General features: G+C 42.4%; 1 protein-coding gene across 1 annotated transcript in view; it reads right to left on the reverse strand.

The window, feature by feature from the left end:
• The window catches only part of Thbs4 (thrombospondin 4), a 51,797-nt gene that overhangs the window by 7,870 nt on the left and 16,967 nt on the right, over positions 1 to 26,960 (reverse strand). The window contains exons 3-15 of the mRNA XM_008853324.2: positions 22,245 to 22,492; positions 18,992 to 19,100; positions 18,141 to 18,223; positions 17,756 to 17,807; positions 17,341 to 17,543; positions 15,421 to 15,558; positions 13,023 to 13,091; positions 9,802 to 9,954; positions 4,651 to 4,755; positions 4,202 to 4,309; positions 3,793 to 3,952; positions 2,202 to 2,320; positions 1,288 to 1,340 (exon numbers count right to left, since the gene is read on the reverse strand). Of these exons, the coding sequence (XP_008851546.1) occupies positions 1,288 to 1,340; positions 2,202 to 2,320; positions 3,793 to 3,952; positions 4,202 to 4,309; positions 4,651 to 4,755; positions 9,802 to 9,954; positions 13,023 to 13,091; positions 15,421 to 15,558; positions 17,341 to 17,543; positions 17,756 to 17,807; positions 18,141 to 18,223; positions 18,992 to 19,100; positions 22,245 to 22,492 (1,600 nt within the window). The remainder of the gene's footprint in view (positions 1 to 1,287; positions 1,341 to 2,201; positions 2,321 to 3,792; positions 3,953 to 4,201; positions 4,310 to 4,650; positions 4,756 to 9,801; positions 9,955 to 13,022; positions 13,092 to 15,420; positions 15,559 to 17,340; positions 17,544 to 17,755; positions 17,808 to 18,140; positions 18,224 to 18,991; positions 19,101 to 22,244; positions 22,493 to 26,960) is intronic.

Here is a 26,960-nt window from a genome sequence, read left to right on the forward strand (position 1 = left end):
CTGCGATACCACTAATAACACAGCCACCTGCAAGTTACCTGAGGGATAGCACTGCCCTGGGTACTCTACCTACATTTTCATGAATTTCCACCATAGCCTGCAAGGTGTATTGGTTGTCTCTACTGTGCAGATAAAGAAATGAGAGTCTAAAAGGAAATATTTGTGTTGACTTACTGTTATGCACTTGGCAGTAAAGATGGAGCATACAGAAGAGGGGACCTCATTGGAGCCATCTAAGCAATGCTGGCTAAACTGACTCTGCAAGCCCACAGGATCTGGGACCCAGTACTCCACTTTGCTTTGTGGATTCTTGTGCTTTCAGATGTATCCTCACCACCTTTTCAAGATCACCCACGGAGGGATGAAGACATAGTTCAGTGGTAGAGCACTTGGCTAGCATGTGTACGACCCCGGGTTGAATTCCTAGTCCTGAAAAAATTCCCCCAAAATCCCCAGGGAGAAGAAGAGCTAAAGCCTTTGTCTGAAGATGCCTGTAAGGCTGAGTGGCACTTGGCTATGCTTTTTTGTGATCGTCCTAAGGCATCTGGCTCACCTTCATCCTTTCATCCTTTTCCACTTTTTTTTTTTGGTGCTGGTGCTGGGAATTGAACACAGGACCTTGCACATGCTAGGCAGATGTGCCATTGCTAAGCTCTGCCCCAGGGCCTCCCTGGTCTTCATGTAGGGTTTCATGTTGGGCTAGGAGGATTGGAAAAATGCTCTTGCATAAAATATTTCCTTTAAAATTAATGAAACTAAAAGTGTCAAGGACAATAGTGTCCCATTAGTAAACTAATAGGCTTCTGGGGGATGAGTGTAAAGTTATCCTGAATTGAGAAAATATAATAATAAAAGAACTAACATTTATTGAGTTCCAACTATATAACAGAAGCCATCATAAGCACTTTTTATAGATTAAATCAATTTTCACATCAGCCTGTGAGCTTATCTACAGCCCCATTTTACAGATAAAGAAACAGAGGCACAGAGAAATTGGGTAATAAAGTGCATCTGGCTGTCTCACTCCAAAGCGCTTCTGCAAAGCTACATGATGTCTTGTTGCCTCTCCTGTAATAGAGCTCAATTGCTGGATCACCCTGACACCATTACTTCCTACACAACACTTTCAGAGTGTTATGGTGGCCCTGGACAAAAGAGAGCTACTATCTCACCAGCAGCAGGATCTACCCAGAGATCCCAGAGCACAGTGCCAGCAAACAGCTCTGACAACTGCAACTCTCCCCAGACCTTCCATCCATCTCTCTGCAGCTGGGAGGTATGCCATACCTGTCCTGGTTGGTGTCACAGGAGTCCCCAACCAGATCATTGTCCACATCCGACTGCAAAGAGAACAGAACATGTTATTTGCCCCAGGCCTGCATGTTCAGAATGTTCCAGAGAAGGCAGACCAGGCCCATTATCCACTGGATTTCAGGATTTCTCTGGAACTAGGGTGGTACAAAATTGTAAAAGGACAGCACCATATTGGTGTAGGCACAGTGCTGAATTTTCAAAAAAGTCTTCTAAAATATCAAGCTTCATGGAGGGGTTGCCTACACACCGGATGAGCCAGCTGACCGGGAAGGGTGCCAGGCAGCATGGTGGCAGATGTGGTGCCCTGGCTCAGGTTGGAAGTGATCCAGCCACACACCTGACTGTATATGACTCTACATTACTTCTGCACTTTGGAGTTGAGTCAGGATGGGGAGTGAGGAACACAGAGCAATGATGACTCTTGCCTTTAGGGTATTCAGGAACAGATGGCATATCACACCCAATGATCCAGGCAGCAGGCAGATGGGAAGGAAATAATGCATCACTGACTGAACTTAATCTGAATGTCCATACATAGCCTTGGGGACTAAAGTGACATGTGATTAGGGTCCCATTGAGTTCATTTCCATGTTTCCCTTCTCTTTCAACAGGAGACTTGTTGGGCATCATTAAGTTCATCTTTCTAATGTCATTGGTGTTCTACAGCTGTGAGGTGAGTCCCAAGGGCCTCTGGAGTCCCCATTCTGACTCCTGTCATAATTGGCCCATCTTCCACAGGCCTACCACATGCCATTTCTCCACCTGTGCCTTGACACAACAGCAAAGAACCAGTCAATGGCTCTTCTGAGTTCTTCTAGGCACTGATCTTGAATGAGTATTTGCATCAGGGAGTTCAGCCTATTGATGAATCCCTGTATCTTACTAACCTGGTTAGGGTTGCTGACATCAGGACAACTGTCACAGGCATCCCCCACACCATCACTATCCTTGTCCCGCTGGTCACGGTTGGGAAATTTTGGGCAGTTGTCCAAAATGTTTTTTATTCCTACAAGAAAAGAATGCTACCTTGGGTCAGGGGAATGTCACAGACAAGGCCTTCTAGTGACTTCTAGCTCCTGTAGCGGTCATGCTGGGCCAATGTCACATTGCTTTCCTTAGTAGTATCTGGAGGTGACTTCAAAGGAAGAATTCTGGAAGACTGAAAACGAACAGCTCTCTAAGGTGAATTAGATCTAATTTGTCTGCAATGTTGGAGGGCTGTGGCAGTAGCCAGAGAAAGGAGTTATGATGACTGGGTGGACAGACTTAGAAAGGGAAGTCCTTGTAGGTGCCTACGCTTTCATGGAGACACAGGGCTCTGGGCTGTGGTATGTAGGAGCTAGGCCTATTGAATCTGCTTCCCAATTTTGTGTTCAATGGCATCATGTTAGTAGTTTGAAATCAGCAATGATGAGTAATACTGTAGAAACAAATGCTACAAAGTTGGGACTCCCTTGGTGCATTTCATTGAACTGGTTTACTAATATACCACTGGAGTGGGGTTATCAGTTTAGCTTACAGAAGGTAGGCCCATGTTGTTAGAGGAGATGTGAATATTCTAGAGGAGAGAGTGTGCATTCTTGAAGGGGATAGCATTTCTAAAATGGGTTTCCCCCAGTGATGTGGTATGTTTTTCAGAAACTCTTATATCCCAGGCTGTCTTTTTTTAAAAAAAGTATTTATCTTTATTCTACATGTGTGAGCATTTTGCCTACATGTATGTAAGTGCACCATGTGCATGAAATACCTGTGGAGGTCAGAAAAGGGCATCAGATTCCTTGGAACTGTAGTTACTGAGGGTTATTAGCCACTGTGTGGGTGCTGGAAACTGAACCAGGGTCCTCCCTAAGATCAGCCAGTTCTCTTAACTACTATTTGTCCAGCACCCAGGCTATCTTTTAATGATAGTTTTTATATGCTATGGATACCGTATTGAATCAAATGTCCTTCCTCAAGCTCCACAAGGTTTCAGAGCTGGTAAGCTGCAGGTCTGCCCCTGGCATGTACCTCACAGGAAGTCCTTATGGTAGAGTCCCAGAGCTGGGTACTGCAGCCAGCCTGAGTTCTTAGCTCTGCCCAGAGCAGGCAGGGGCTGGCCACTTCTTCCTGGAAATGCCTGGCTCTCAGGAAGGAGCCTGTCCCCAAGGTGTAGTCTGTGACCTTGAAAGCTCAGTTCTCCACTCTCAGGTCTCTCCCATGTTAAGGAGGGGTGGGGAACCAGAAGAAGTGGGAGGGCAGATGCCCTACAAGGACACAACCCTGATATGACATCATGAGAAAGGATTCTCACAGAGTTCCTGGCAATGGTATAAAGTCTCAGACATATCCAGGGTACCTGGACCACAGGACTCAAGTCACAGTAAACCACCAGAGGAGGGTCCCTGAGCCAGCAGTTCTAGTTCTGTTCTATTCTTGACAGAGGACAAGGACTAGAGGACAAAGAAATTCTAAATAAAAGACAGAGAAAAATAAATCCACCATCTCCATCCATGTCGTCATCACAGGAATCTCCTCTTCCATCTCCATCAGTGTCCCTCTGGTCATTATTTAGGACAGTCCGGCAGTTGTCACAGGCATCCCCAAAGATATCTTTATCACTGTTCCTTTGGTCCACATTGTGAGTCAAGATACAGTTATCCTAAAAGGTGAGGGAGGGACACTTAGACTTACTTATTCTTTCTCCACTGCTGTGAGCTGGCTGTCTAAGTCTGTCTGTTTTATATTTTAGACATTTGTGAGTCTTACAGACTAGCAAGCTGCAATGCTGTGGGAACACAGGCATGGAGACTAACATTTGGGATGATTAATTCAGTAGTTGACTCCATAAGCTTGCTCCCATCATCAGTGGTGTGTTGCAGTGTGTAGATCCTCCCCATATAGCAGGTACCTGCTCATTTAGGATTCCATCTCCATCAGCATCTTCATCACAAGCATCTCCAATGCCGTCTCTGTCTGCATCTTCCTGGCCAGAGTTTGGCACGTACTTGCAGTTGTCCTAATGGGAAAAGCAGCTCAGGTTGATGTCCTATTCATCTGTCTCATGTCAAAAAGTGTTCCTGACCTCAAGACTGAGTGTGGCTGCTTGGCTTTGCTAGTGGCTATTTTGTTTGCTTATATGAGATAGTTACTCTAAAAATACAGTTTTAGATGGAACCTATCAAACCTTCCCAAAGCCATGTAACACACAGTGTTACACACAGTGTGTGTGTGTGTATGTGTGTATGTATGTGTGTGTATGTATGTGTGTGTCCGTGTGTGTGTTAGTATATATATATATATATGTGTGTGTGTGTGTGTGTGTGTGTGTGTGTACTTCCCCTTGCCTGCCCTCCTTACCTTCTTGCAATTCCTGGCAGAGCAGGGCAGTTCTTCATCTGGGTAACTGTCGATGTCCACATCCTTCCCACAGACATAGCCATCACCTGCCCAACCGACGCCACACTGAAAAGGGAGAGCCAGTTAGAGGTCTGGAAAAGCTGGGCCCATCAGGAAAGCAGGTGACCACCAGGGTCTCTGTTCCTGTGTATGTGTCCCCAGTGGAAGGGCTGGGAGCCTCACAGTCTGGTTGAGTGGGATTTAAAATCAATTTAGGGGGCTGGAGAAATGGCTCAGTGGTTAAGAGCGCTGACTCCTCTTGGTTTGAATCCCAGCACCCATGTGGTGGCTAACAACCATCTATAACTCCAGTTCCAAGGGATCTGATGCCCTTTTCTGTCCTCCTTGGACACTGCATGACATGGGTGCACTTACATACAGGCAGGCGTTAACACTCATATACATAAAATAAAAATAAAATTTAAAAATGTTAATGTTTTAAAAACAATTTAATTGGGGACTGGAAAGATGGCTCAGCAGTTAAGAGCACTTACTGCTCTCCAGAGGACTGGGGTTTGGTTCCCAGTACCCACATGGCAGCTCACAAACGCCTGCACGCAAGCAGTACATATACATATACTCAGGCACACACCCAACCACATAATAAATTAACTAAATAAATAATATAAAAACAATTTAGTTGTGCTGGGCATGGTGGTGCAGCCTGTAATTCCAGGACTGGCAGGTGGAAGCAGAAGGATCAGAAATTCAAGGTCATCTTCAGCTATATAGCAAGTTCAAGGTCTGCCTGGCTACCTGAGGTTCTGTCTCAAAAAAAAAAACAAAGGCTAGAGAGATAGCTCAGTAGGTAAAGTGCTTCCTGCACAAGTATGAAGCCCTGATCTCCAGCACCCATGTAAAAAGTTAGATATGGCAATGCATGCCTGTAACTCCAGTGCTGAGGAAGTGGGGACAGGAGGCTCCCTGAGGCTTGCTGGTCAGTCAGTCTTGCTCAATCAGTGAGCTCCAGTTTTGGTGAGAGACCTTGTCTCAAAAAAATAAGATAAAGAGCAATAGAGGAAGACACCTGGCCTCACATGCACGTGTACAAATGTGATTCCCAGCACCCACATGGCAGCTCACAAACATCCATAACTCCAGTTCCAGGGGAATCTGATGTCCCCTTCTGACCTCTGTAAGTGCCAAACACAGGTGCACCTACATACATGCAGACAATACACTCATACACATAAAGTAAAAATAACAAATAAAATATTTTAAAAAATTAGAACAAAAGTGTTATCTTCCCACTTGAATTACTGATAGTGAATAGTGAAGGTTCATGTCAGCGACTGAGCAGCAGGGTGTTCAGGGAGACATCTCCTAGGAGGGGAAGGCACACAGACCCAGCACTGACTGAACCAGTAGGAACTACCTTCTGTCCAAAGAAAAGGGTATGAATAGAGAAAAATTTCCCCTTTTGTTGTAAATTAACCCAAAAGATCTAAATTAAGAAATAGGACTGTGGCTCAAAAGTGATAAATGCTATGGCCACTCAGTCTTTATTTCAGGGGAGAGGGTATAAATTGGACACTCATGTGGAGAATACACCAGTCATAACCCCAAATTACAAATACCCTTTGGAACTGGAGAGATGCTCAGAAGTTAAGAGCACTTGCTGCTCCTGCAGTGGACCCAAGTTCAATTCCCAGCACCCGCATGAGGTGGCTCACAACTGCCTGTTACCCCATTTCCAGGGGATCTGACACCCTGGCCTCTGCAGGCACTTGCATGCAGATGATGCACATACACACAGTCAGGCACATACACACAAAATAAATCTAAAGGAAAATGCCCTTTGAACCCAGAATTCCACAAGATGAAACTAATACATATAGAGTATGACAAATGCACCAAAATGATCTGTGGCAGTGTTGTCAGCCATAACAAAGCTGTTAGAAACCTGACACCCCAATAGAGAACAGATTGAATTAATCAAGGCACATTCAGTATAGATCTGTAATAGATCTGTGGCCCCTGAAAAGAATGCCTAGGTTCAAGGCCAGCCTGGTCTATATAGCAGACCCTGCCTCAAAAAATAAAATACATGTAGAGTGTATATAAATATATAAAGTCACATTTTTATACATTTTAAGATTAATTTTTATTTTACGTGTATGAGTGTTTTGCCTGTACTTTTCTGCCTCAGGAGTGCTGGAATCAAAGGCATGCCTCACCATGACTGGTCACTGTACATGTATTTTAAAATACAGAAAAATGTACAATTATTTTCTGTAAAAATATCAAATTTTTTTTCAAGATGCTGAAGAAAATCAGAGTAAACCAATAAAGGGGAAATGAAGACCATTTAAAAAAAAATGCCATGGGTACTCATGGAGAGGTACGGAAAGAATTCCAAGATAAGATGTTTTTTTTTAAGTTGCAGAGCAGTATATACACCTAAATGTATGCTACCATTTGAATGAGAAAACCAAAGCAGAAGGCCTGCATGTGCTTGTCTGCACACAGACTATCTCGAGAGTGCACATGAGCCTGAGTTGCCTTTGCTTGCCTGAGCCATGGGAACAGGAGCCAGAGGGAAAATTCTCACTATCCATCTCCCTTTGAGCCTTTGGAATTTAAAATCATTAGTCTATTCAAATACAACTAAATTGTTTTTTTTTTTTTTTTTTTTTTTTTTTTTTGTGTGTGTGTGTGTGTGTGTGTGTGTGTGTGTGTTTGTATGTGGTCACTTTTGCTCCACAAATGTGATTAATGTGTACTTTTGAGTTCTTCACATAACCTATATATTCCAGGTGGCCCAGTGAAAGGATGGCTGATCTACCAGGAAAAAGAAACCCTTCTTAAAGGATGATGGGTTCTAGGAATGATTTACAATATGGACAGAATCTGGACTAGTGACTTTGACTTAAACCTTGCACCCAAAAGCTACTATTTATATTGCAAACAAGCAAGCACACTGAGCCATATACTCTTGTAACCCAGGGCACCTGACCTTGATCCCTCAGGATCCTACTTTGCCCTCCATCCAAGATAGAGAATGAATGTGGGTATGCTTGGTTATCATATTGAAGTGCTGGGAGCAGCATATTCATATTTTTGTGTCCTCATTGAAAGCAGTGAGAATTGAAAATTGTGCTTGACATCCTGTGTATGAGATATTTCAGTCCTTGGGATCAAAGGGCAAGGTTTTCTGATAAGGCTGGGTCCAAGCTTGTAGTTCCCCAGTTCATGCTGGAGAAACTGTTTGAATAATAGTATGGATGAAGCCTGGCTGGAAAGCACAGTTCCGTGTGAGATTTGAAGGAACGAACTCTCAGAGTTCGGGTCCACTCTTGGCCTTAAGTGCTAAGAGTCGGCTCTTTACTTATGCAGGTATAACTGTCATGTAGCTTAGTAACATCATACTGGGTGTGAGGTAGTATTCAAGAATCAGCCTGGGTTCAAGTGAGCAAGACCAGAATAGAAAGAGACAGTATGGGAACATGGAAACTGATGGAACCACTGATTCAGAGGTGGAAATGTGGGCCTGGGACCAGAGCTAAGAGAAGAAAAGAGTGAGCAAAACTGAGGAGAGTCAAGACTAAGCAGAGAGCAAACCCGAGTGTGTGAAATTCCCTGGCCTCTAATTACAGCAAGGCGTTTTCAGGCCAGCAGCATCTCTGCTGTCCCCTGCCTGCGCTCTGCCCTCCCTGTGTAGCCTGAGTCAGGGGGCAGGGTGCCAGAGGCCCCTCCCCAAGCCCGTGCCACTCAAGGGCTTTTGTAGTGCCTTCGCAAGGCCTGGGAAGTTCATTTGTTCGTCCCGTCCTCCACTCTTCTTAATGAGAAAAAAACTTTCCTCTAGGAACAAATACATTTTTAATGAGCCATTTTCTGGCAGATTAAATTATTTTAGTAGTCACACCAAGTTTATTAATCCTTTACCATCTGTCCTTGTGCCTTATTACAAATTCAAAAACATATGAAGAGCCCATCACCATCCCAGAGGAGTCATCACTTTGCTTATAGAAAATGAGAATTTAAGCACAGACATACACTTGCTTCTCAATGGCTTCTCTTTTTAAAGAAAAAATAAATAACATTGCCCAACCCACAGAATTAAGGAAAAGGTTGGTTTGTTTCCCCTCTTTGGACACAGCACATTCCTTCCTCTTGAGCTTGGTCCAGAATCTGGAATTGTCAAGGAGGACTGACTTAAACTGTACTTATTTACTTTTACTTAGTTTTCACTCTTACTTTCCCATTTGAAAAGTGATATACTCACTGGTAAAAAGTTTCTAGGCAGAAAGATAAGAGTGAGGTGCAATGCAGAGGGGACAATCTTACTGCTGCTCAGAGGGGATCACCATGGACCTGGGGCCCCAGGCTGAAGGGCCTCTTGCTGTGGGCCTGACCAGGAAGTGAGCTGTCCAAGTCAGCTGAATTATTAGTATTTAGGACACCCCCACTCTGGATTCTGGGGTTTGGAAATGGGTGATGGGAAGGAAGCTTCTTCACAAAGGGCTCAGGGTCAGGCTGCAGTCAGTTCTGCTCTCTCCCAGACTGACTCCAGGGCTAGGAATGGATAGGAAAATGAACCATCCATTCAGATATGCTTGACTTGGGGTTGAGAAGGACAGATGCTGCCACTCTCTGCTCCTCACCTGAGGGAACCGGGTTTTGGAGAGTTTATAATGGCCCTCTCACCTGTTTCTACACTGTGGCCCAGCCTGCAGAATGTTAGGTCAGATTAACTGGATATCTAAAAGGTAAGGACAGTTAGAGATGATAGCAGGTATACCTGTGAAGTGTACAAACATGTGCAAAGAGCAGAAGATGGAGAGGGGAAAGAGGCTCTGCCAGCTCTCTGCTGTTGACCTGGGCAACTTTTCCATGGATGCTCTCAGGGAGCTGAGGTTCCACTGGAGGCTTCACCATCCAGGTGCCCAAGTGGATGGTTGCTCCTCAGCCAGAAAGTAGAAAAAAGGCAGCTAAGGTCTGATGAGACTGTTCTTCAGAAATGTAACCAACCTGGATAAGATTGTATTCTTTGTTTATCTTGATTGTAAATTTTAAGTTTTGGAGCACTTTTACCCTGAAGCAAGCAGAAACTGGACAGGGGTCATGCTTAAAATGGAAGAGGAAAAACCAGAAATCAAATCAGGAGCTTACCACACATGTCACATCCCCCTGCCTCTCTTCAATGCACTGTGCGTGCACACTGCAAGGGTTCAGCTCTGGATTCCTGCAATTTCTTTCAGTTTTGCATCCCCTTGTCTGATCACCAGTGTACCCTGGTTTGCAAGGTCCACAGCGATAGGATCCCTACAAGGAACAAAGAGATGATAAGCCAGGGTGAGCACGGATCCTGTCTCTGTGTTCATGTTTACAGAGACTGGAGTGGTGCCAGGACCGAAGACGCAGGCTCACTTGTCTCTGCTCACACGCATATCTCATAGCCTCTCGTGCATGTTAGTGAACCCACCACCAGACTGGAAGCTACGACAGGCCACATAGTCAGTGAGGAACCAGAGCTAGAGGTTCAGCAGTCTGAAAGGGGAGCCAGTAACCCTTTGACTTACCAGCCTCACTGTGGAGAACAAAGGGAAGAGAAAGACTCAAGGTTCTAGGGAGGTCGTGGGGGAGCAGAGTGAGAGCATTTACTCTAGGGATGGGAAAGATGGCTTGATTAAAAACCACATGGTTCCTTTGACTGCTATACACAGAGAGAAATGTTGATGGCATGCACTGAGAATTCCTGATGAGGCAGGCAGCTGGGGATGAAGCGGCCTAGCTAGTGAGCTGCCAGATCCACAAAGAGCACTTTCTGGGCTAGGGAGGACCTCTCTTTTTTAAAATAAAAGGTTAAAATATATTAATTGAGATAGTTTTCAAAGTGTTTTTTATCATTAGATTTTCAGCTTTATTTAGTCATAATTGGCAAATAAAATTATATGTGTTCTTCATTTATTTGTGTGGGGGTGCGGTGAGGTAGGGCTCAGGTGTCATGGAGAGTGTGGAGGTCAGAGGACAACTTTTGGGAGTCAGTTCTTTCCTTCCACTGTTTGGGTCCCAGGGATTGAGCCCAGGTTGTGGCAATAAGCATCTTCACCTGCTGAGTCATCTCACTGGCTCAGAAATTGTATACATTTAAGTATTCAGTGTGATAATGTGATATGTATATACATTGTAAAATAATTACCCCAATTAACTAACAGCTATCATCTCATCGTAGTGACCTTTTTTGCTTTTGTTGTTTTTTTACTCTGTAGTTCAGGCCGGCCTGGAACTCATTATGTAGTACAGACCAGACTTGAGCTTAAGGTGATCTTCCTGCCTCAGCCTCTTGAGTGCTGGGACTATAGGTGTGAGCCACCACAGCCAGCTCTTAGTGAAACCTCATTGTGGTGAGAAAGCTGACTTTATATGTTTTACATTTATGGCATTATGAATAATTACCATGCTGCTTGACAGCACTTCAGAATGTATTCATCCACACAGATTCACTGAGACAAAACCACCTATCATAAGAGACACGCATATAAAGTAGAAGTTTAATGATTTTAGTAATTTGGAGCCATCCTCCTAATTGGAATTCCAAAGGATGTTTTTCAATGATTCCTTAAAACCCTTCAGCCCCGTTGGACGTGCCCTCTCCTCACTCTTTTTCTTGGCTTTTGCTCTTTTTCTTTTGCCTCCACCTTCATCTTGGGGTTCCCTGGAGTTCTATCTGCTTTCCACTTTTCTTCTCTTTGGGTGGCTTCTGTTATTGCCTTTACACCAAGGTTTCTCCAATCTATTTCTGAAGACCAGCTTTGTCCTGGGAAAGGGCTAAGAAGCAATAAGTCCTGCTGTGTACCTAAACTTAACAGCAGCGGGGAGAATGCCTCAGGCTCTGCAACAGGACTGGAAATCTAATGAGATGTGTGACTAGTCTGCACAGCATTCCTGAGCCTCAGTCTTTTAAACTGTAAACTGGGCTTTATACCAGTCTACTTACAGGGCTAGTCTGAGAATTAAAATGATATTTATAAAGGACTTTTACTTACAAGGAAATGAAGTTAGGTGTTAAATAACTTTCCCAGAGAAACAAGTCTTTTGATCAAATTTAGGGTAATTTAGAAAAATCAGTACTTCTTTGTTGATATTTTACTCATTTCTATCTTTCATCTTCACATAGTTAACATGAGTTTTCAAAATAAAGCCTATACCTGAATATTTAAATACAAAAAAAAATATTTTAAAAATGGGACACAGAGATGAGATGGTTCAGTGGGTAAAGGTGCCTGCTGTCAAGCATGACAACCTGAATTTGATCCCTGGGACCCACATGATAGAAGGCGAGAACTTTTTATTTTATTTTATTTTATGTGTATGGGTGTATTGCCTGCGTGTATGAAAGTGCACCTGTGTCGTGCAAGCCCTCAGAGGTCAGAAGAGGGCAGTGGCTCCCCTGGAACTGGAGGTCAGAAGAGGGCATTGGATCTCCTGGAACTAGAGTTACAGATGATTGTTAGCCACCATGGGGGTGCTGGGATTCAAACCTGGACCCTCTGCTAGAGCAGCCAGTGCTCTTAAGAGATGAGCCATCTCTCCAGCATTTTAATTTGATACAAGTAAATTTTGGAAAAATTTTTTTTGGAAAGGAAGAATAATATTTGGGGATCCTGTAGTCACCAGTAAAATGCTGTGCCATTAATATAAATTAATAGGCTCTTTACAGTGTTTAAAATTCAAGGATGATATGATGGTTAATCTTCCCTGTCAATTTGACTGGATTTGGAATCACCTAGGAGACACAACTCTGGGTTTACTAGGGAGAGCATTTCCAGAAAGGTTTAACTAGGTAGGAAGACCCACTCTGAACTGAGTGGTACCATTCCATGGACAGAGTTCCCAGAATGAATAAAAAGGCAAGAAAGAGCTAGTTGAGAACCAGCATTCATCTGTCTTTGCCTCTTGAGTGTAGACATGCTGTGACCAGCTGCCTCACACCTCTGCTGCCACAGCTAGACTCTCCCACCACCACATCTTTCCCACCATGATGGACTTGAGCCGAAATGAGTTTTTCCTTCCTTATGTTGTTTATGACAGGTACATTTCTCCCCCCAAAGCAACGAGGAGAGGAACAACTCATAAAGAAGGCAAAATGGTTATCTAAGAACACAAAACTACAATTTTGTCAAAAGATAAAGAACTTAGCATTTTCACATAAAAATTAAACGACCAACTCTTATAGTAAACATACTTCAGCACAAACTCTTGCCCCAGTTCTGTCAATCAAACATTCTAGGTATATACGTGCCATGTGTGCTCAGCGTTATGACCGATACCTATCCACTATCTTAGGACCTGGTTCTACTTTGATAGGAAGAGCTATAAGAAATACTTACCAAAGTGTTAATGCAGATAGAATTCAGAACACATGCTCCATTTCGACACTCATCAACGTCAGTGCACATCTAGGCAAGAAAAGTGTAAAGAAGTCTTACAGAGACCAGATTACCTAAATAGAAATGCAAATTAATGTCTTGTCTTGACACCTTTGTATGAAATGAAGACACAGAATTTCAGGCAGAATGGTGATTGAGAGCTGTTTTAGCTTCATCTGGGTATTTATACCAGTCTATACTTAATTTAATTGCACATGATAATTGCCTTAATGGAATTTAAAGTTTAGTCAGGGAAGGGCTTCCTCCTCCCAGGTTGGTCCATATGTACTTCTGCTAAGGGATTCCAATCTTTCTTCAATTCTAGAGAATTCTCAGCTTCTCCCTACTTCTGTTATTTTCATTCTTTCTTTGAAACTACCCTCAGATAAACTACGGGCTTTTTAATTGTCAATATCTTTTTTGACCTTTTTTTTATTTTTCATGTCTTTATTTCTCTTCTATAGTCTGAAAGGTTTCCTTAGAATCATCCTTCAGTTTATGAATTCAATTTAGCTGTTTCTGTTTCACCCGTCTAGGGCTCTTTAAAGATGTTTTACCAGCATATATTAATTATGCATAATAAAGTGTTTCACGATGACATTTTCATACATGTGCCATCTATCGAACTTTTAAGTTCTGTGCTTATATTTTTCCTTGATAATAGTTTTTATTTGGTTACTTTTCACAAGTATCCATTCTTTTCTCCTCACAGTGTCCCTTAATAATGGCATTGATTCATTCTTTTATTTTTAATTAATTAATTAAATTAATTTTTATTTTATGTGTATGAGTGTTTTGCCTGCATGTATATAAGTACACCTGTACACGCATCTTTCATTTCTTTATCCTTTTAAATTTATTTTATATTTATCAAGTTTCCTTATCAGAGTCTCTTCATATAAACTGCCCTGTTGTGAGTGCATTCTTAATGGCACTGCTTCGGCCCGTGGGCATGTCACTGGCCCTGAATTTGGAATGTCTTTACACACTAGTAAGTCTTTGACTTTGGCCATGGCTCTGGAGATGTTATTGCTCCAGGGAAGGCTTTTATGTGAATTTTGGTTGTGTTTCTATACTCAATGTATAACACAGATTTGGAGCTCATAACCGTCTATGGTATAAGCTTGGAGCTGTGCTATGTGGTTGACAGTTTCCACTTTCATCAACCATGTCCCAAATATGAAGTCAAACTCTCTTGTTCCTTGAGTCTAGAGAAAATTTCCCATATCCATGTAGAGGAAAGGGCCATTCTCCAAGGCTCCTGGCTTTACACAGGAGTGCTAGGCCTTTCGAAAGCTCATGATTGCTATACTCACATACGTGTTAGAAGCTGCAGTTCCTATGCCCATGAGCTGGTGTGGCGTTGACTTCCCCTTATGCCTCTGGAAACCATACCATTTCTTTGATTTCTGCTGAACTTGGTAATTCATTACATTTTATCATAGAACTTTAGCAAAGTGATGTTTTCCTATTGATACTAGTGGGAATCCATTGGGAGGTGTCCCTGTCTCTTACATCAAGCATTTCACATGCATTTTGTCTGTTTTCCTTGGTTTGATCTTAGAGAGACTTTTGTCTTTGAGAGAAAAGAAGAATAACTGGGGTCATTAGTCTAGTGACCCCTTGCCACTCCTCCCCATCCAATTTGTTCCTTTGTCTGAAAAATGAGGCCCTCTAGAATCTTGTGATGGGCATCAGGGAAATAATGAACCCCTTGCCCTTCTTCAAAGTAATCATTTCCCTAAGGTAGTAAAATATATTTATAGACCAACCACTTTTAAGGGCTGAAACACCAAAAAGTATTTCACAGTCAGTCAGTTAAATAATGGTCAGGATATTGTAGAGCATTTAGAGATAAACGGAGACTGTCCTGAAGTACTTGGGTGCTTTATAGCAATTTATAGCTTATATAAGAAAAAGGATAGGCTTCCTTGGGGGGTTATCTACTCTTGAAATCCTCTCATCTTTCAAACTGCTTCTGATTGGCAACAATGGCTCTATAAAAGGGACCAAATTTTCCAAAGCTTTTATTTGTTTCCCTGATTCTCAACTTATTCTGCAGGACATGATGTCCAAAGGCTATCAACAGAATAAGACTGAAATCACACCACATATCCGATATTCCCCAGTTATTATTTTTTCCTATCTACACTCTTTTATCCCAACTTTAACAGCTTTCTCCCTTCTAGACCTTATGGGCTATATCCTCAGAAATGAGTAAATGTCTTCCTAATTGACCCACCATGCCTCTTGACATTCCACAAGGCATTGGCTGCTCAAGGTGGTAAAGGTTTATGATGAAGAGCTGGAAAATTGTTTTGATAATGAAAAATGAATAAAGACCACAATTTCAGCTCACCTGCTTGTTTGTCTTGGCAAAGTTGATCCCAACACCCTGCACCATAGGCCCGGTGAAGCCTACTGGGCAGGCGTCACATCTGAAGCCCGGAGCCAGGTTCACACAACGCACACCTGGATAGCAGGGATGGTATTTGCACTGGAGAAAGAAAATGCTCAGTCTTTAGCCCCATGATGAAGAAAAAAACTTTGAAAATTTCCTTAGTCTATTTGTACATGTTTATTTATTCCTTTAACTATGTTTTTTGGTATAAAAATGATAAAAGGAAATTAAGTCTTCCAACTTTATAGTCACCCATTGGATCCCTGACTCACCCAGCCCAGGGTGTCTTTAGTGGTTCATTACACAACGGTGGTCTGTCATTATGAAAATGGTCCTTCATATTAACTAGTCTATCTCCCAGGGTAATAACCTCCCCATCATTCTAGCAAATCCCTATGAAAGGCCTGTGTCCCTGGACCAATTGTCAGTTGGATTTTAGATGACTCCCAGAGCATCAGGAAGCCAGTTCCTCACATGGAGGAGATGGAGACATGGCAGAGGCTTCTGCAGCAAGACTTTAGGGAGTGCCTGCCTTCATATCCTATCCAGTCCAGGGCCATTCCAAGACTATTTACAAGATGCAGACTCCAAGATGGGTTCTAATCTTTATTTTTTTAAACTGACTTCAACTAATATAAAAAACACGAGCACTTCCTGTTCTTTAAAAAAGGAAGAAAATTCCAACTCATAGATAAAAAAAACAGATGAAGTTCTGTGAAACATGTGCAATGGATTATCCAACTGAGGGATTCTTAGAGACCACCTGAACTTCATACTGCTGGGGGAGGCAGTCAGCAGAGCTGCCTTAGCCTGTAGGGCTGGTGTGCAGTGCTATCTTTTCTCCACTTTTCCTTTCAGCCTTCCTCTGGCTGGTGCAGGGGAAATGAACGTTTTGGTGGCATCTTTGTTACCATTTATGGACACCACTATGTAAACAGACTAGTGACTGGCTAATGGTCCTAAGAGTCTCCTAAGGTTTTGCCTACTGGCATTACAGCTTGTATTCTCACTGGTTTCATCCTGGGGTGCTTTTGGCTCTCAGGTCATAGACCCCCTTAACAGATCTGCTTGGTGTGAAATTCCCTCTGCTTCTTTATTTTAAGAAGCCCCAACAAAGCCATTGTAACTCCTGGAACATATGCCCTTACACTGATCCTTCCTTTCCACATCTGCAAAAATACAGGGAAAGCAAATTTCTCATACAGATTGTTTCAGTAAAATAATCAACACAGATACTGGAGTGGAAAGCAGAAACCGCAGCAGTGTAGAAATGATTACATGTGGTGGTTTGAATGAGAATGTCCCCCATAGGCTCCAAGTATTTGGACATTTTGTCCCCAGTTGGTGGTGCTGTTTTGGGAGGTCTTAGAAGGTGTAGCTATGATGGAGGAAGCAGTCACTGGGGGCAGGCTTAGAGCATTCTTAAGCCTTGTGGGATCTCCAGTTGCTCTCTTGCTTCCTGTGCCTGCTTGAAGATGTGAGAGCTTAGCATCTGCTCCCCAGCCACCTCTGCTGCCAAGCCTCCTGCCATGATGGACTCTCGCCCCTTTGGAACCATAAGCTTAAATAAACTCTTCCTTTCATAAGTTGCTCTGGTCAGTGTTTCTATCATAGTAACAGAAAAGTAACTAATACAGTAGTCTAGTAGAAAAACTGGAAACACAGAGAAGAGTAATAATCATGGCCACAGTTGGGTGTTGTGCCTCCTTCTCCCCACTCATTGTATCTCAGGGACTTTAGGACCCATAAGGAAGCAGTTCTTTGGAGCCTGGAGGACAACCTAAGTCACCCCTTAATCTGGAGTATGGCTTCTCATTGTAGAGCTGGAGGGCACGAAAGAGACCTGGAGAGGCCCTACTATGTCCATTTGAACTTTACCTCATCTACATCAGAGCAGGTGATCCCATTCCCTGTGTAGCCTTCTGGGCAGGGCCCACACTGGAAGCCATCCCTAGTGTCAGTACATCGGACGCCTTGGAAGCATGGGTTGGAGTCACACCGGCGTGTTGGGCGAGTTGCGGGTGCTGGAGGAGCTATGGGCACCAGTGTGTTTGGAGTTGGAGACTGAAAACTGAGAGGACCTAGAACAAAACCCAGTAATTCATAGACTCCTTAATCACCAGGCAATATATAAGATACACAATGAAATTTGGCTTCCCAGTGAACTTTTCTTCCCTTCCCATCAACTCTGTGCAGCACTAGCAGACACTCTAGTTGTCTGATCTTACCTCAGGCTCCTGGTGAGTCTGCACTGTCCCTCTCAGAATGAGTCAGTCACCAGAGAAGCACTTACCACAAGCCTGGCATTCAGCAATAGTGTTTCGTAAAAATGATGTTTCCTTGACCTTTAGACATGGCAAGAAGGAAAATATTAAAAAGGAATACTGGATATAACCTAGGATATAATCTAATAACGAAATCGTCCTGTGTAGCTGTCGGAGAAACATTTCCTACAGTGCCAGTGGCTCTCCTCCCTGGAGCCATGGGGTGATCACTGCAAGCACCTCTCCCTTTTTCCAGAGCCCTTCTGGCTTGGGCTAGTGGGTTGTATGGGGCCATGTGAGGTGGGGCTTCGAGCCAACTCCTTCCCTGCCTGTGGAGACCTGCAGCTCCACCAGTCTGCACAGAGCTGCTGCCATAATCCTTGGACTTTACTCATAATAGTCTTCATTTCGTACCTGCTGTCTCAGGAGATCCTTCACCTCTCCAAGGAGCTGGTTTAGTTGTGTCATTTGACCCAAAAATTGTCGATTAAAGTCTCCTGTAGGAACAGCAAAAGGTAAGGAGCATTTCAGCCACGGCCATTTGTTCTGTGGGCCTAGGGGTCAAACCCAGTGCCTTGTACAGCATGCTCTGTAAGCACACTGCCACTAAGCTACATCCCTAGCCCTTGGTTTTTTTGTTTTGTTTTGTCTTTTTGAGACAGGAACTTCCTATAGCCCCAGCTGACCTGGAACTTGCTATGCAGATCATGCTGGCCTTGAGCTCACAGAGATGCTCCTGACTCTGCCTCCTGAGTGCTAGAATTAAAGGGATGTGCTACCATGTCTGGCCTTGGGTTTTTTGAGAAAGTGTTTCAATATGTAGCTCAGGCTGGTCTCAAACTGGTGATCTACCTGCCTCAGCCTCCTGAGTGCTAGGATTACAGGTATGTGCCTCCATGCCTGGCTAATGATAGTTATTTCTAAGTGACTCAAAAATCAAATGATTCCCCAGATAATCATTATGACAAGATGATTGAAAACCTAGAATATCTGAATTCAGTTTGGGGTAATTTATCTAATTTGGCTGACAAAATAACGCTAATGATGGTTATGGCTAGTTAGTTCAAATTCATGAGTTATAAAATAAAAGGGCAATGAAAAGATTCCTTGGCCTGGACTTTGCACAAGAGCCTGGTTTCTGTAGATGCACTCTCTGGATCTTCGGTATTGATAGCCCATCTCTGGGTGATAGGACCCGGCCCTCTCAGGAACCTTGGCCTGTGTCCTTGTTGATGAGGGTGTGCAAACTGTCCAGGAGCCCACACCTGTGCTTGTGGCAGCCAGTGGCTCACTCTGCTGCAGGAAGCAGTCTTGCAGGCTGGCCACCTGGAACAAGGAGCCCCGCACCACCAGCTTCAGCTCTTCCAAGAAGTCCTGGGGGAAAAAGTACATGCATACCACAGATTGTTGTCACTGTTCAAAATCCAATGTGCCTGCAGACTCACACAATGTTCATAATAGAGTAGCATCTTACATAATTTTGTAAGCTTGTATTTTTCCTGAAGCCTGTAAACCTTAACCCAAAAGAATCACAGAAGTAGCCAATTGCCTAGGAGAACACTGGCATCTGCCTTGTCCTAGGAGTTCATCAAGGTGACTGTGAGGAGGAAAGGCTGTTTTCCTTCATAGTAAATGAGCTATTTTGTGACAGGAATCCCTCAAGAACTACCCAGAATTTGGTTATGGAGTTTAGAATACAATAAAATATTGATTCTGATTTCATTTTATTTTTAATTTTAAATTTATTATTTTTATTTTTATGTGTATGAGTGTATTGCCTGCATATGTGCACCCATGTCATGCAATGCCTGTAGAGGCCAGAAGAGGGCATTGGATCCCCTGGAACTGGAGTTATGGACAGTTGTTATCTGCCATGTGGGTGCTAGGAACCAAACCTGGGTCCTCTGGAAGAGCAGCCAATGCTCTTAACCACTGAACTATCTCTCCAGTCCCTGATTTTGATGTTAAACAATGTTCTTGGGATGTCTTGGCTCCAGGTTATCACAAAAAAAATTTTTGATGTCCTTGGGCTACAGGAATAAGTAACAGTATATTCTATGACTGTTAAGCGACTGGCACTGAATTTTCACATTATTTATTGATAACAGTTATTCTTTGTTGGTCACAAAGTCAATTCCCTCATCTTTTTCATCTTCTCCTCATTAGTGTAACAGTTACCACAACAGAGATAGTTTATATTCACTGCTAATGTGAAGTCATCATTGGTATTTTAGAAATGAGCATGCTAAGGATTTGTAGAGGAATTCTTTTACACTTCGTCTAGATTTATATAACACATGACACATAATAGGTGCTATGTCTGATGCCAGACATCGAGGCAGGACCTTAATTAGTTCTGTACTGTGGTACCCCAAATGTCTGGGATATATCTGTTTGTTGACTGACTGAATGATTATATGACTATGAAGACCAAGGCTCTGTGGTCCCTGACGATAGTCTAAGAAGCCAGAACTTCTGAGAAATTTTGAGTCTAGTTTGTGATGAACCTGTCATGGCTGAGTTCTGACTTTCAGAAACTGATTTAGTTGGCTGTAGACACTAGTTTCTAAAATGCTCAGTGGTCCAACTTCTGACTGTCATTCCATTCTCTTTGGAGACTTGGGGGATTCAGAAATAAAGCTAGGCATATCTTTTCAGTCTCTGTCTTCTCTATATAAATTAAAATTACTATTTATGAATTCCTAAAAATCAAAATGAAAACCAATAACAAAAACCTGTAGAATTTAGCTTTCTTGGAATTTTTGCTTTAAAATGCTTCCTGATGTTCAAGCATAAACTTCTATTATGAGATTGAGGTTTTTTTTTTTTATCATTATCTAAAACTTTACCACAATTCTATTTGTAATGGAAATCACTGCTTATCCCCTGCCTCTGTACAGATGGCACAGAGTAGCTTGGGACTAAAGCACATGTGATGAACTAATAAAACAGAAATGGAAAATGAAGGTGGCATGACAGAAGACAGCACCATTACAGGCCAGAAAAGATGAACACAGTTACTGATTTTGGCATTGCTTTCTGAACCAGATTAAATTCGAGAACTATGACCAGATATAAACTATTGGGAAGAACAGAGACCATTAGCTCTTTATAGGAAGCAAAGCATCACCCAGCACAAAAACCCTAAAAGACGTGTATGTGACAATTTCTAGAGCAGATGTGATGATATGACAGCTTAAAAAAACCCACCAATGTGGCATAAAACAGAAGACAGAGATGATGGGATTTTTTTTTGAGCCTGCCTGGAACTAAGCTGGCAATAAGTTCCTCTTTGTTGGTGAATGGTTTCCAAGATCTGTGGAGAAATGTCATTCCTTGCGATTGGCAGTTTCTGGCCATTCTTTCTTATGTACATTAAAAATAATAATAACATTGCAGGCATGGTGGTGCACGCCTTTAATTCCAGCACTCAGGAGGCAGAGGGAGGTAGATCTCTGTGAGTTCAAGGCCAGCTTGGTCTACAAAGGGAGTTCCAGGCCAGCTGGGGCTACAGAGAGACCCTGTCTCAAAAAAAGACCAAATAATAATAATAATAATAATAATAATAATAATAACAATAATAATATAGAAGAAATGAAAACACACAGTCCTATAAGCAAAGATAACATTTAATTATCACTATTCTCCAGGGGCCAGAGAGATAGCTCAATGGTTAAGAGCACTGGCTGCTCTTGCAGAGGACCTGGGCTTGATTCTCTTCCCAGCACCCACATGACTGCAAACAACCATCCATAACTCCAGTTCCAGGGGACTCCCAACACCCTCTTCTGACTCTGCGACAGGCATTGCATGACACAGGTGCTCTTACACACATTCAGGGCATACTCTCATACACATAAAAAATTAAATAAAAAATATATAAAAATAATAAAAAAGTAAACCCACTCCAATGAAATCTTGTAGGCAATGTTTGCAGAAACTGAGATGCTATAGCCCACACACTCTGCCTGTGTGGTGTATGTACATATGATACAGCCTCATGCTTCCAGGGCCAGGAGGAAAACAGCATGAGATGAAGTGAAGAAAATGACCCAACTGGAAGACGCGAGTAACATGAATTTTTTTTTCTTTTTCATTTTGGTCTTTTGAGACAGAGTCTCCTTGTAGCCATAGCTGGCCTGGAACTTGCTATATAGGCCAGGTTGGCCCCAATCTCATAAAGATCTGCCTGCCTCTGCCTCCCAAGAGCTGGGATTAAAGGCATGTACCACCACGCCTGGCTTTAAATGTATATTTTAAAAATATTGATGCCTGGATATGCTGAAGAGGCAGAAGAAAATATATTGATGCGTATACACCAACCCCACAGATTCTGATTTAATTTGTCTAGAGGGGGGGGTCTCTCTAACAAATATTCAGCAATTCTCCAGGTGACACCAATATGCAGCATCAGACCAATAAGGATATGTTGACACAGGTTCCTCATATGAGTCTTCATACCCCATGGGTCATGGAAATCCACCTTTCCATCTTGGCAAATTGTTTATGGGTTCCTACCTGTGGCTTCCTCTGGAATGTTCTCAATTCAATGGATGCAGGGTTCTGGGAAAGGCCAGAAAAAGCTCTGGGGAGATTGTGAATGGAATCCACCTTGGTACAGTCCAGGTAGAGCTCTATAGATCCAGATCCTCTCTGCAAATTGGTCAGTCTCAAGAGGATCCTGTGCCGCTTCCCATCCGCCAGCTGAAGGTTGTTGAAAACCACCAAATGGATCTTCCCATCATTCTTCAGGTAACGGAGGATGGCTGGGACCAAATACAGAGCAGTGAATGGTGTGATAAGAGAAAGGAAGATAGTTTTGGGCCTAGTGACTGAGATATTGGAAAAAATGCAGGTTGGAACCACAAATATTGATTTACCATCTCAGGTGCCAGGTCCTATCTTTGGCATGGTGAGGCACTAGCAAGGGAACTCATTCTCCTCCTGAGGGTGTTTTGTGTGGATAGAAAAACACAGAATACTAGCAAATCTGAAGATAAACACCATAACTTCAGATAAGGTAAGTTCAATGAATAAGCAGGACCACCTCCAACCCCATCAGAAATAAGTAAAAATCCAAGGGCTCACATTCATTAACTCACCAAACACTCCTTGAGCACTGCCATGGCAGTGAATATTGTCCTTAGTTGCCTTGATTAAGCTTCTATGGCAACTCTATGAAACTAGACCAATGCTTGAGGAGGCAGATAAAGCTCAGGCAGGTGAAGGAACATGCTCAAGGTCATCTAAGCGAAAGGACTAGAATTTGAACTCAAGTGTGGTTTATTCCATGGCATGACTAGGGCCTTGTAAGCAAGCCACAGTATTGCCTCTTAGGGGCCTATCCCTAACAATTGAACAATTCTCAGGTTGGCAAATATAGAAAGACTAGGACTCAGATCCACTACCTTATTTTCTTTTTTTTTCTATATGGTAAGCCCACCTATCTTTTTATGTTCACTAAATGAGAGTTCATGTGGATTAAAAATTCTGGTTTTCAGGCTTGCCTTCATTGTTATCCTAAATATATTGGGACATGAGCTAAAATCTAGCTCTAGAAACTGACTTGTGAGTGAACTCTAGAAAGACTGAAGTGATGTTCTTCCAAGGTGTGTTAGTAAGCCCTCTAAGATGCCTTCAGGTTCATATACAGGCACTCTCAAATTCAACAACCCCACAAGTAAGGTGGAGGTGGATTGCGCATGTTGCTAGATGGCTGATGTGGCAACCCCACCATTGCAGCTCCAAGGCTGAGTCAAAGCCTTTGGCCACCCCAGGGCAGGGAAGCCTTAAATTGGCAGAACTGATCTAGAAGGCAATTTAGTGCTGTGTGTCTGAACCTTGAGTGTGCCCAGATCCTATGACCTTGCAAGGCCATTGCTGGAATTTGGAACTAAGGAGATGAGAAGGAAGAGGAGGAGGAGAAAAAGGAAGAGGAGGAAGAGGAGGAGAAGGAGGATGAGGAGGAGCAGCAGCAGGGTGTATGATTAAGAATGTTTATTTCCCTGGCTACTGCAGTTGTTTTGTTAGATGGATGTGATGCACCTGCTAAAGTACCATCCAAGCATTTGTGTTTACACCCATAGGTTATTATAGCAGCCACTATTTAGATGTTCTTGCTTCTTGCTGTTTGTGGTTTTTTTTTTTCATGGTGGTATGTCTTTATTTTTTTTAAATATGTCATTTTTTTAAACTTGTTGATTTTTTTTGTGTGTGTATATCATACAGAACATCCCAAACAATCGTATTCACCTATATACCCACTTCCAAAATGGCACCCTCCCATAGGCCCCCCCTCACTGGAGCCCATATACTCTGTCATCTCTGTTACTGTCCACTGTGTTGTCGGTGCCCCCAGCCATTCCCCAGTGCTTGTCCATCCTCTGAATCTAGTCAGCTTATCTAGAGATCTTTGTTTTAGGAAGATCAGCTGTTCCTCATCTAGCAGCAATCAGCAGTTGTCAATATTCTTTTAGATAAGATTGGGATCTGTTGTTCATTTTCCCAGTTCTATGCTAGGTTACTGTCTGGGAGTCTTTTGAACACCCGGCTCTGTTTGTATTTTTGTAGTAGATGGAATCCCACTGAAATGGGACAAACAGCCCATGGAAAACAGATGATGCAGAGACCCAAAAGTTCAGTGCCTTGCCACAATGTAAGGAAGATCATCCCACACCTATCCCCCTCTTCAAGGCTCTGGGACGTTTTTGGAAGAGGTTAGCTGAAAGAATGTAAGAGTCAGAGGAAGGGGTAGAGTATTACCTGAAAGTGTCCTCTGACCACTATGCTGGAAAGCTATAGTCACACCTCCTTCCTACACTGGTCAAGGAGTCAGTGGGGGAGTCAGTTACCCCTCCCATCCAATCAGTTGACTTTAGCTGCATGTGGGGGGGGAGCTAAGGATATATAAGCCAAGAACACCATGAGGCACCTCCCTTGCCATTTTGTCCTCTGACCACTATGCTGGAAAGCTATAGTCACACCTCCTTCCTACACTGGTCAAGGAGTCAGTGGGGGAGTCAGTTACCCCTCCCATCCAATCAGTTGACTTTAGCTGCATGTGGGGGAGGAGCTAAGGATATATAAGCCAAGAACACCATGAGGCACCTCCCTTGCCATTTTGTGCAGCTGTTACAGGATCTATATTTGAGTGTGGACTTTCCAGTGCAGCTGTAAATGGGGGGAATCTCCCACTCTTCTGTAAATAAACCCCCACCCTATGCTCTGTTAGCAAGCCCAATAAACTCATTAGAATTTTCCAAAAAATAAATAAATAAAAATAAAATTAACAAAAAAAATTTACAGAAAAAAAAAAAAGAATTCTAAGTGTTAAACAGTTTAACCAGTCTCACAGCTAATAAAGTTAGTCCTGCAGTTTGTATCCAATTTTGTGTTGGACTCATGGCCCTTTCTCTTACTATCACAAAGTTTCACAAAGATTTCGTTTTGTTTTGTCTGCAAGTTTTCTTCCTATTGCCCTTTAAGACAGGCTGTTTAAGAGGGATGGGTGGAAATGACACCCTGTTATATCTTGGAAAGGGTGATGTTTCATTATTTGCATTAATACTGATTTGAAATGCTCTGGGAATTGCATTCTAACATACTAAATTTGGAGTAAAGATTTGTCTTTATTTCCACTGGGGGAAAAAAAAATGAATGTTTATTTTAGGGCCAGTGAGATGGCTCAGTGGGAACAGAATTTGCTGCCAAACCTGATAACCTGAGTTCAATCCCCAGAATCTACATTGTGAAAGGAGAGAACCAACTCTCACAAATTGTCCTCTTTCACACTGTGTGGTACCTGCATACACACATACACATACACACATACGTACACACACACACACACACACACACACACTAAATAAAAGTATGTAATAAAAGTTTAAAGAATATTCATTTCAGAAGTGTTTATTATAACAAACACTTGGTGTAACATATATATCTGAAAAGAAAGGATGGGCTTATTGAATGACAGCATAATCATAAAACAAGTCCTTCTGACATAGTTCCATATTAAAGGACCAAAAGGGCATTTAGTCTAAGACATTATAGCTTCATTCAGGAAATGTGTCTGCATATTTATGTGTGCATACTATGTGCATATATGTACAAGTACACATATGTATTTGTAGAGAAAATATGTCAAATATTAATTGGGTAATTTCTAGGTACTTGATTTGTATTTTTATTCTTAGTCATATTCAGTGCCTAATTTTACTACAAGAAATACCCATTACTTATATATAAAAAGGTGAAAATGGGACCAGCTCTGTTGTTGAAGGTGCCTGTGGCCAAGCCTGAAGGTTTGCATTCAGTCATTTGGACCTGCCTGGTAGAAGGAGATAACTGACTCCCACAAATTGTTCTCTGACCTCCATACACACAGAGTAAGTAAATAAAATGTAATATATTTATATAATAAAGTGAAAATGGGAGCTATTACACACAATCACCAAGACTCTGTTGCTGTTAATCTGTGTGATTTGTGGCACGTAATTTGAACTGCTTTTCCTCAGGTGCCTCCTCAGGAGACTGAAAATGCCAAAGTAGAGCTTCTACAAGCTGGCCAGTAATACCTGTTTATGTTGTAGTGTCGCCAAAAAGAATGATGTATTTTAAGGTTTTGCCACATTACACTTTGTAGGTTCATTTTCCTACCTCTCCTGAACTCCGACTAGCTTTGCTTTTCCATATGATAATGTTCCAGATAGAGGCAGAGTTGGCATCATGTCCTATGATACACAGAGATGCCAAGAGGGGGCAGACAGAGCTTCTCACATGTCTCTGAGCACATCACACGTGTTTCCTGACAGAAAAGAACTGGTAAGATCTGACCAGACAGGCTAGCTATGAGGACTTTCTATGGTTATAGTCCACTGCCAAGTTTCCTAAAGTAAAGTATTGATAAGACTTAAATAAGCCTGATAGGAAAAGAAAATGATGACTGGGGAACACCTGAGAAGAAACCCTCCTTCCCTCTCTCCCCTTCCTTTCTTTCCTCCTTAGTTCAGGGAGTGCATCCAACTGAGAAGAAACTCTACATATATTTCTAATCTGCATCACAACAGGATGATTACTCTTTTATTTAATACTAATTGCATCACAATTGAACTTAAAATTGCAGCTGCAGGACTGGAAATTGGATATATATATATATATATATATATATATATATATAATCTTAGGGGAGAGGACTCAAGTCTTAGCACAAAATTCATTTTTTTTCTATAT

Source organism: Nannospalax galili, unplaced genomic scaffold, assembly GCF_000622305.1.
Source record: "Nannospalax galili isolate Female #2095 unplaced genomic scaffold, S.galili_v1.0 scaffold45, whole genome shotgun sequence".
NCBI classification, from domain to species: domain Eukaryota; kingdom Metazoa; phylum Chordata; class Mammalia; order Rodentia; family Spalacidae; genus Nannospalax; species Nannospalax galili.